The 10,720-nt window shown below is 40.2% G+C and overlaps 1 protein-coding gene across 1 annotated transcript; it reads left to right on the forward strand.

Moving 5' to 3' along the window:
* Positions 1-4,196: 4,196 nt before the first annotated feature.
* LOC147616808 (uncharacterized) lies at positions 4,197-9,626 on the forward strand. The gene is made up of 7 exons (XM_086777209.1): positions 4,197-4,389; positions 4,530-4,757; positions 4,843-4,994; positions 5,052-5,169; positions 5,266-5,471; positions 6,048-6,389; positions 9,550-9,626. The coding sequence occupies exons 1-7, from the start codon at positions 4,352-4,354 to the stop codon at positions 9,624-9,626; spliced, it is 1,161 nt and encodes a 386-aa protein (XP_086633335.1). The 5' UTR covers positions 4,197-4,351.
* Positions 9,627-10,720: the final 1,094 nt, after the last annotated feature.

Here is a 10,720-nt window from a genome sequence, read left to right on the forward strand (position 1 = left end):
TGTCCTCACCCTCTTCCGTTGAATAGTCTCCTTATCTCCATGTAGAGGCCTTGATTCCTCATACATAGGAGTATTAGCTACTGTTTCATGGACCATGCGAGCCACTTGTGGTGGTGTTAGTCTTGACCTTGCTGCTACCCTGTCCAGCAACTTGCTCAAGCTTGGTCCCTCACCTTAAATTCTTCATCCACTAAACTCTCCAAATGTCGGACATCTTGGGCAATGTCGTCAGCACTAGAATCAAGACTATCAGCAGCACAAAGAGGACTACATTGTAGCATATATGTTTTACTTCGAGAAATATCTATGAGGTAGTTTTTATTGCCCTCCATATCATAATGAGCGATGATTTCCTGTAGGCTTCCATCGGTCCTAGTAGCTTTCACTCCAGAAAGGGCGTGTGAAGAAGGCAAAAACCCTTGTAGATATCCGTGACTGACAAGCGTGGTCTGGTGGAGAAGTATTAAAGTTTGAGATTTTTTGCTACTGCCATCAAGCTCCCACTCAAAGGTAACAGTGTGCTCCATAGGGAAGGCAATATGAAGATGCAGAAAGGACAGGAGAGATAAAAATGTGAAACAGAAAGGATAGGAGAGACGAAAATGTGAAATGAAAATATAAAAATGAAGGAACAGGTGGAGCAATCACGATTGAGAATGAAGGAGGTTGAAATGATAAAACAAGGTGGAGCAATCACGATTGAGAATGTAGGTGGTTGAAATGATAAAACAAGGTGGAGCAATCACGATTGAGAATGACCACGATCAAATTTTTTTATAAAAAATATACAAATATATATGTATCTACAAATATATTAAAAAATACACAAATATATACATTTATTGATTCTAAGTGTTATTTTAATAAAAAGCTTATCTCTTTGTAAATACACACACACACATGTTTATATTTATATTATTATATTGTATAAATTCTAGGCTAAGAACCCCAGATGGGGATATATGTAAATACACATACACACATGTTTATATTTATATTATTATATTGTATATATTCTAGGCTAAGAATCCCCCGACGAGGATATATGTATTTTAGTGTGTGTGTGTGTATTTACAAAGAGACTAGTCTTTTACTTATTTTAGGATATACAAATATATTAGATTATATATCTAGTAGGCTACACACACACCACACACATTTATTAACATCAATATATATATACATATTTAAATAGCCTAAACTATAAAATGTACGTGTGTACAATAAAACACATATAGCTTAATACATTTTTAGACATATATATATGTGTGTGTATATGTATCTATTTTTAGGCTAAGTATATTTTAGGCCACACACACATATGTGGTGCTTAGTTTAAAGGGTACACGAAGAAAAGAGATATTTAGGGTACATGAAGGATATTTAAATAGCCTAAACTATAAAATGTACCTGTGTACAATAAAACACATATAGCTTAATACATTTTTAGACATATATATGTGTGTGTGTATATGTATCTATTTTTAGGCTAAGTATGTTTTAGGCCACACACACATATGTGGTGCTTAGTTTAAAGGGTACACGAAGAAAAGAGATATTTAGGGTACATGAAGGATACTTTCAACTCAGCAAGCAGGCAGACGAATGCAAGAGAAGAGGTGAGTTTTTTTTTCATTTCTTGATTTTTCTTTGTTCTTCTTTTCTGTGCGCCGGCAGCGGCTTCGTTGGAGGTGTACGTTGTAGCTTTCGTAGGCGGTGACGGTGTTGAGGACGTCCAGTTTGTGGCGTAGGCGGAGATGATGTTGAGAAGGTCTTTTGTGAGGAGACGGGGGCAGCGCTGGCCGCAACGCCTCCATCGCCTCTCCTCCAAGGAGAGGCAATGGAGGCATGTATGAGTAGAGGTTGAGCCGGTAGCATTTGAGTAGGTGGAGGTGGTGCAGGAGGTGGAGGCGAAGACACAGGCATCGTTGGGCGAAGACACAGGCGTTTGGAAGGTTCTCTGCAAAATTCGAGCAACAATTTTTTCCAGTGATATTTTTCTTTATCTCTAGCGTATTCTGAAAACATTGATATTTTTTTTAAATCTCTAACGTATCTCTAGCGTATTCCTTATCTCTAGCGTAGGCGGGTATCTCTCCTTATCTCTAGCGTACGCGGGTAACAATGGTTGAGAACTCTCCTTATCTCTTGCATTTGGAATGTTGCTCTCTCGAATGCAGGTGTAGGGACTATTGGGGCACAATATTGTGCGTTGGCGCTCTAGAAAAAGAGGGCACACATTGCCTGGGGTGGAAGCATCAAGATGTACATAGGAGAGGGGAGGTGGGTAAAGGAACCTAAATGTTAGGTACCTTATGTTTACCTTTTCCTATAAACATTAAGTACTTTAGTTCTACCACAACCTTTAGCCATATAATATATACATAGCATAGAGGTCATGTGAATTTATACACAACATAGAATTTTTTAACTCCCATTCAAATGTTAGATACCTTAGGCTTACCTTTACGTTCATTGAAATGTTAGATACCTTAGGCTTACCTTTACGTCCTTAGGCTTAGCACCTTTACTCCCATTCAAATATTAGATACATTAGGCTTACCTTTACTTCTCCCAATAGGAATAGGAAACTTTAAAGCACAAGCTCACACAACAGAGAGTCGTGTAAGTCCCATTTGAATGGTGCATTTCTTGTACGCATTGCTTGAACATATGGCACAATGAATTTGAGCTCACATTTGGCTATGGATCATCGTAATGATGATGACGAAGAAATGGGCAGACGAGTTCAAGTGCATTTCTCAGTAGTAAGGCTTGCATAATGGTTCTTGCACCTGCACGTCCTTCTACGCTTATATCATGGTCCTCTCGGATGAAACACTGCAATGGGTTTGCATCACTGCCACCATGAACAGCCAATATATATTAGCTCCTTCAATGGCTCTTGTATTAAGCTAGGAAGCTCAGGTTTATTGGTTTCTCCTCAAAAATGTGCACTCTAACCAGAAGAGCCGTGGCTTCACTTCATGTCTATGCTATTCTCCCCACACAAACACACACTAGTAGGAGATGTTTGTGTGTGAGGTTGATGTTTTCCTATATACATGAAGTAGGGTTTATGTGTGATTCAGCTCAAACTTTTTGCTACTCATATTCAGGGCAAAAGAAAGGAAGATGGCTCCAAGAAAAGCAGGAAAACAACAGGCAAAGACTAAGAAAGGTATATGATGTGAATAGCCAAGATTCTATTGAGATTGTGTTTTATTGTTTTAGATATGCTTACTTGGGCTTGGTGTGTGTGTCTTACAGACAACAGGGGATACTCACTAAGATCTGGGCGTGTTTGTTTGACTCTTAGCAAGGAAGCTCAATCACGGACACCTTTGTCCTCACATGTATCTCCTATTAGAGAGGAAACAGAAGCGCATAATTCTCTTGGTCATGAGGAAGAAGTGCTTGTGTTGGAGAACGAAATGAGCTCACCTCCTCCAACTCACACGGAGATTCCTGAATCTAGTACTGGTCAAGGGGAGACCCATAGAAGGCTTCTTGGAAAATCTATTGAATTGGGATTGCTTGGTGATGTATTCACTAAGTTTTTTGTGCAACGCAATTCCTCTACCCCATTGGTCCCTTTATGCAGGCTGATTCCAAATGAATCCATCCGTACAGTTTCTACCCAACTTGAGGTGTTTTGTGATTCTTTTGAATGCCATGGTTATGTCGAAGCATCTCCTCCTTTTTTAGTTTCACTTACACGTCCAGGAAGCTCTATGTATTTCGCGATCACACAAATAGACTTGCAAGAATGGGGACCAAACTGGGTGGTACAACATGACAGATTTGAGGATGAAATCAGAGGAATTGAGTGGGAGGATCTCAGTGGTAAGAAGTTTCTTATATGGGATGGCAATCATCGTGTGAAGGCATGGATGTCTCGAGTGCGCGAAGGTATGTTCTTTTGAATGTCATAGAGTGATTTTATGCAACATTAAAAGTAATATATTGTAATATCTTTATTTTTCTTTCTCTAGCTTGGTCTCATAGCCCCTCACGCCATGTCCGGGTCAAATGTCAATTTTTGGTTATGGACAAGAAGCAAGAAGGAGAATTGCTATTGGCTTTGCGATCTCAAAATGAGTAAGTGATCTCTCTCTACTTAATTATGGACATTGTGAAGTCATAGTTAAGTTCTTAGCTCATTGTGACTCTTTACAACACAGATTGGTGCGCACTAGTGTTACACCCACATTGTCACATGAGATCTTCATGTTTCAACGATTTGGAATGGCGGACAAATCATCCATATTGGACTACCTTGGTGAAGACGTAAGGAGGTGGGCTTTAATGGAGCTTAGTTTGGAGCGACGAAGTGGAGAGCAATGGTACAATGCTCCAGCTACAATCTTGGCACAGCTTGTGTGGAAGGTAGTGTTTGCATTTCCCATCTTTTATTAATAAACGGATTATCAATGTTTTTTAATCGTGTGAGTGATAATGAGTCCTTTTCGTTATACGTAGACACCGTTTGAAAATGCGGTAAAGCAAGCTATATCATGCATTGATAGACATGCCATGGGGTTGCAAGAATATGAGACAAAATGTGAGAAAGCCAGACGTGGTGTAGAGCAAACATTTCGAGATAGAGCGTACAAGATGCTCATAATTGCAAACCCATCCAATGGTGATGCATTCTTTCAACTCGTATATAACTATGATTGGTCCAAGAAGGGATTGGTTGCTCTGACCAAAGAAAAGCTCTACACAGTCGCCATATCTCGGATTTCAACTCAAAGGTATGTCACATGTCAATAAACCTCCCTTAACATAAACTAACCTTAATATCTAATCTCTTATGGTTTTGGTATGATGCTGAAATAGGAAGACGGAATTGCTTCAAATGCTTATGACCGGGAGGGCAAAGGACAAGGTAATTTCAGAGATGTTTGGGGATAACAAAAAGACGTTACTGCATATGAAGAAAGAGTTGTATTGGGAAGAGCTAATAGGGGAGGCAGACTCTATTTTGGAGGGTTTATTGGTATATGATGATGTTGTCTACATCCCACCATTTATGCAATGGGTGCAAGAGGAGCGATCGAAACACATACCATGGGCCTTCCATGAGGTGTGGGCAAAGATTGGAAAAGTAAAGGAAGGCCAAAAGCAACCTGAGGTGGAGAATGCCGCAAAGAGGGTTGTCTATAGGTATATATCTTCTAATGCCATTACATTTTTGTAGAAAATACATATACGCTTTTAAAAAAATATTTTAGTACTGTTTGTTTTATTTTGGACATGTAGGTGGGTGCAGCTACTCATTGGCCAAGGTCTAATGGACGAAGAGACGGAAGCAATCAAAGAATGGGTAGATCCAAATTCCTCGGAAACAATGTACCCGAAGGAATGGGTTGAGAGAGGGGTTTCTGATTGGGAATTTAAGAGATGTCCTTGGTGGTTGGACTATCCTCTAAATCATGTGCCTCCAAGTGAGGAGCTCCTAGAAAAAGGTACTTTTTTGCTTTCTACTGAATTATATGCATGTTTATGTAAACCTTCCTACCTATACATATGTAAACTATCCATATGCATATACATATCAGATACATATACATACAGATATATACATATACAAATACATATGTATATACATATGTATATATACATATGTATATATACATATGCATACATAAATACATACCTACATACATACACTAAATTCCTACATACATACAAAGTTCATGTTACATTTAAGATTTGGCATGTTAGATTTTAAAGAAACATTGTTAAGTTTTGATATATACATACCTACATACATATACATATAAATAGATACATATACCTACATACATATACATACACATACATATACATAGACACATGCCTACATACATATACATACCTATACATATACATAGATACATACCTACATACATATACATATACATATACATATGCATATACACATACACATACATGTACATATACATATACATAGATACATATACATCTATGTACATATACATATACAAAAAGGTATGGGGATTTTTACCTTTTTACTAATTATCTTGATCTATTTCTTGAAGAATTTAAGAATTGCCAATCTGAGCTTGAAAGAGAGCCCCCAACTCAAGAAGACTCTAGAATACCTTCCCCACAGCCAACAATCTTGACCCAGTCTCCAGTAGTTGGATCCTCGCGCGTGGCCCCAAAACCATCCACACCACTGTCACGAGTGCCACAATCACACCAAGAGCATACATCTACATCATCTCAAGTGCAACGTGAGAGGCGAACAAAGAGACGTCTTGACATTATGCATGATGTTCAAGAGGGAGACCCCGCAAATGAAGATCAAGAGAGAGACCCTCCAGAGCATCTTCAAGAGGGGGAGGTGTCAGGACAACGTGACATCATGGACATGACTAGTAAGAGTACTTTCCATTGCAAATTTATTTTGAGAAGTGTGTGCTTTCGAAATGCATCTCATTTTTTGTCTTGTTTACTTGCAGGTGAGAGATGTTTTTCACACATATTGCTGGTAGACATCCACACTCTTTCGGAGGGCTCAGATAGGTAAAAAGAATAATTTCACCATATAATTAGTTTTCCAAGTTGTACTTACCAAAACCAAACATCATAAATCTTTTATGTAGTGTGGAAGAATTCTTGATGAAGATTCCCAAGGCTCTATCTCATAGAGGTGCTCCCTCAGATACAGTGACTCGCCTCGTATGGGTTGACTTTCCTACAGGTTTACAGGTTGTTGATGTAGATACAGATGGGTGTCCCTCATGGAATCAAGTTTCTTCATCATTGATACGTGCCACACTCAGTTTTGTTGGTTTGTTTGTGGCTGATGAGGGTTGGTTTGTGTGTTTGAGTCTAATGGATCAACTTCCTAAAATATATTCCATGGGAAAGAAAGTTGGATTGGTCATGCATCGAACAATGTCTGTTCATGTGGAATCAAGTTATTTGTATGACAATGGAGAACGGGTAAGTCATAATCTCTGAAATATTTCCCTTTGTGTATACATGTTATGTGGTATGGATATCCAAACATAATGTTTTCTCGTTATGGTAGGTGGATACATTGGCGCTTAGTATGTTCTATCGAGTAAATTGCCATGTCCCTATTATTGATCGTGAGGCTGGGCAAAATGTTTCAAAGAAGTTATTCAATGCTCAACGAAATTTCATTTTTGAGAAGAATAAGAAGCATCCATTCCAACGCACAATGGTCTTGGAGTGCTACATTCGAGGTGGTGCAGAAAGATCTCCTATGTTCTTTAGGTGAGATAATTTTCATTCTCGTCATTTTCATAGCTACTTTTTCAAAATACTTAGATGCACGTTTATGATTGTATTTCATTGTAGGTGGCTAGTGGAGACCTTCTCAAGTGAAGGAGATAGTGTCTTGGACGTTTTTGCGGGATGTGGAGGCTTGGGACATGCATGCCAAGAGTTAAAAAGGCACTATATGGGGATAGAGAATGACATGGAGGTAGCCAAAGCATGTCTGGGAGGTTTCTCATTAGGTCGGGATGACATGTAGAAGAATGCTATAATTAGAATGCTATAATTTGTGGATCAAAAGACTTTGTATTCGAGATTGTCATGGTTTGGAAGTTTAAAGATCGATATATATATTTTTGATCTTTAAAAGATTGTGTTTTATATTTAAGTAAGTAAGAAAGTATGTATGTATGCAATGTATGTATATATGTTAGTGCTGCGTAGGTGGCTCTTGTATATATGTATGTATGTATATGTATATGTATGAGGTGTATGAATTTAGGTAGATATATGTATATATATAATTATATCAATAAGTATGATGTGGATCAAAGACTTTGTAATCGAGATTTTCATGGTTTGGAACTTTACAGATCCATATATATATTTTTTATCTTTAAAGGATTGTTTTTTATATTTAAGTAAGTAAGAAAGTATGTATGTATGTATGTATGTATATATGTTAGTATGTATGTAGGTAGCTCTTGCATGTATGTATGTATATGTATATTTTGTATGTGTATATGTATGAGGTGCATGAATTTAGTTACATATATGAATATATGTAATTATATCAATAAGTATGATGTGGATCAAAAGATTGAAATTTATATTGTTGATCTTTCAAAGCTTGTTATTTATATGTAAGTAAGTTCTTAGTCCTTTACAAAGCTCATAGTAAGTTCATGGTCCTTTGCAAAGCTCGGACTCCTTGTTCATTGCTCCAAAAAGCTCGGCAAAAAAAGCTCGCAAAAAAAAATCCCCCCCATACATGCGTATCATCCCACCCAAACCCCCTATTTTTTACATAGGGGACCCCTTGGGCACTATGCAAAAAATAACCAATGGGAACACAACGTTCCGCCCATGCGACATTCGATGGTTGTGAGTATTTGGGAGTAGAGGGGTAGCAACTCCATGGAACCATTCGTAAAGTTTCAACCCCATTGGATGCCATATACGCGTGACATCCTCCCAAGCCCGCAATTTTTTTCATAGCGGACTCCTTGGGCACTATGCAAAAAATAGCGGGTGGCTACTTACCGTCCCACCCATCCGACGTCCGATAGTGTTGACACTTTGTGAGTGCAAGGATAGCTTTCCCATGGACCCACTCATAAATTATGTCCCACCAAAACCCACTAATTTTTGCTTAGGGGACCCCTTGGGAACTATCCAAAAAATAGTTGGTGCCTACACATCGTCCCACCCATGGTGGTGAAACCTCGTAAGTGGAGGGGTAGAAGCCCCATGAACCCACTCATAAATGTTCATCCCCATCGAATGCACATGGGCATGACGTCCCACACGAACCCACTAGTTTTTGCATAGGGTACCCCCCTTGGGCACTCTGTAGAGAATAGAGGTTTTCGCAGCACACCATCCCACCTATCCAGCATGCAATGGTGGTGAAACTTTGTGATTAGAGAGGTAGCAACCTTCCACCCATCCGATGTCGAAAGGTTATGAAACTTTATGAGTGGAGAGGTAGCAGCCCCATGGACCCACTCGCAAAGTTTCACCCCTATCGAATGCCATATACGAGCATGAAGTCCCAGTCAAACCCACTTTTCTTGTATAGGCGATCCCTTGGGAACTATGCAAAAAATAGCGAGTGAAACTTTGCGAGTGGAGAGGTAGTAGCCCCATGGACCCATTCCAAAAGTTTCACTCCAATTGAATGCCATACCAGTGTGACTTCACAGCCAGACTCGCTATTTTTTGTAGAGGAAACCCCTTGGACATTATGCAAAAAACAGCGGCGTGACAACACATCGTCCTGCCCATCCAGTGTCGGATAGTGATAAAACTTTACGAGTGGAGAGAGAGTAGCCCCATGGATCCACTTGTTATAAAGTTTCACCCCTATCGAATGCCAGACAAGCGTGAAGTCCCACTCATACTACCCACTTTTCTTGCATAGCTGTGAAACTTTGCGAATGGAGGGGTAGTAGCCCCATGCATCCACTCGCAAAGTTTCACCCCCATCGAAAACCATACCAGCATGACGTCACACCCAAACCCACTATTTTTTGTATAGGGACCCCTTGGGCATTATGCAAAACATAGCCGGTGACAACACACCATCCCGCCCATTTGGCATGGTGGTGGTGAAACTTTGTGACAGTGGAGGGATTGCAGCGTAATGGATCGACTTGCAAAGTTTCAGCCCTATCAAATGCCATAGGAGCATGAAGTACCACTCAAACACACTTTTTTTGCATAGGGGACTCCTTCGGCACTATGCAAAAAATATCAGTGGCAACACATTGTCCCACCTATCCAACATGCGATGGTGGTGAAACTTTGCAAGTGGAAGGGTAGCAGCCCCATAGACCCACTTGTAAAGTCTCACCCCCATCAAAAGCCATACGGGGGTGACATCCCACCCAAACCCACTATGTTTTGCATAGGGGATCCCTTGGGAACTATGCAAAAAATAGCAGGTGGCAACACACCATCCTGCTCGTCCGACATCTCCAATGGTAGTGAAATTTTAAGAGTGAAAGGGTATCAACCCCATGGACCCACTTGCAAATTTTCACCCCTATCGGATGCCATACATGTGTGACATCCACCCAAACCCACAATTGTTTGCATACGGGATCCCTTGGGCACTATGCAAAGAATAGTCGACTAGCAACATACCATCCCGTCCACGTCCAATGGTGGTGAGAACTTTGAGAGTGAAGGAGACGAAGCCCCATATACCCACTTGAAAATCTTCACCCGCATCGGTCGCTAGATGAGCGTGATGTCCCATCCAAACCCTCTATTGTTTGCATAGGGCCTCCCTTGGGCACTTTACAACACACCGTCCCACCCATCCAGCGTTTGATTCTGGTGAAACTTTGCGAGTGAAGGGGCAGCATCCCCATAGAATCAATTGGCAAAGTGTCGCCAGCATTGGACACCATGAGAGTGTGATGTCCCAGCCAAATCTAGTATTTTTTGCTTAGGAGACCCGTTCGGAACTATGTAAGAAATATCGGGTGACAACACATTGTCTTGCACATCCAACATCTGATAGTGGTGGAAATTTTTGAGTGGAGGGCTATGAGCCCCATGGACCCACTTGTAAATCTTCACCCCCATCGGACCCCATACGAGCGTGAATCCCACCCAAACTTGCTATTTTTTACATAGGGGATATCTTGGGCACTATGCAAAAAATAGCGGGTGGAAACACAGTGTCCTACCCATCTGGCATCTTGGATGGTGGTGAAACTTTGCGAGTGGA

Source organism: Cibotium barometz, chromosome 38 (assembly GCF_041138505.1).
Source record: "Cibotium barometz isolate CiBa-2024 chromosome 38, ASM4113850v1, whole genome shotgun sequence".
Lineage (NCBI taxonomy): Eukaryota > Viridiplantae > Streptophyta > Polypodiopsida > Cyatheales > Cibotiaceae > Cibotium > Cibotium barometz.

Excerpts from the sequence above, each read along its gene's own strand:
- LOC147616808 (XM_086777209.1), top strand. The coding sequence starts at position 4,352 with ATGCTCCAGCTACAATCTTGGCACAGCTTGTGTGGAAG. Across the intron at positions 4,995-5,051 it reads GGCAGACTCTATTTTGGAGG|AGGAGCGATCGAAACACATA; the intron begins GTTTATTGGTAT and ends AATGGGTGCAAG. Across the intron at positions 6,390-9,549 it reads TGACATCATGGACATGACTA|CCGGTGACAACACACCATCC; the intron begins GTAAGAGTACTT and ends TGCAAAACATAG.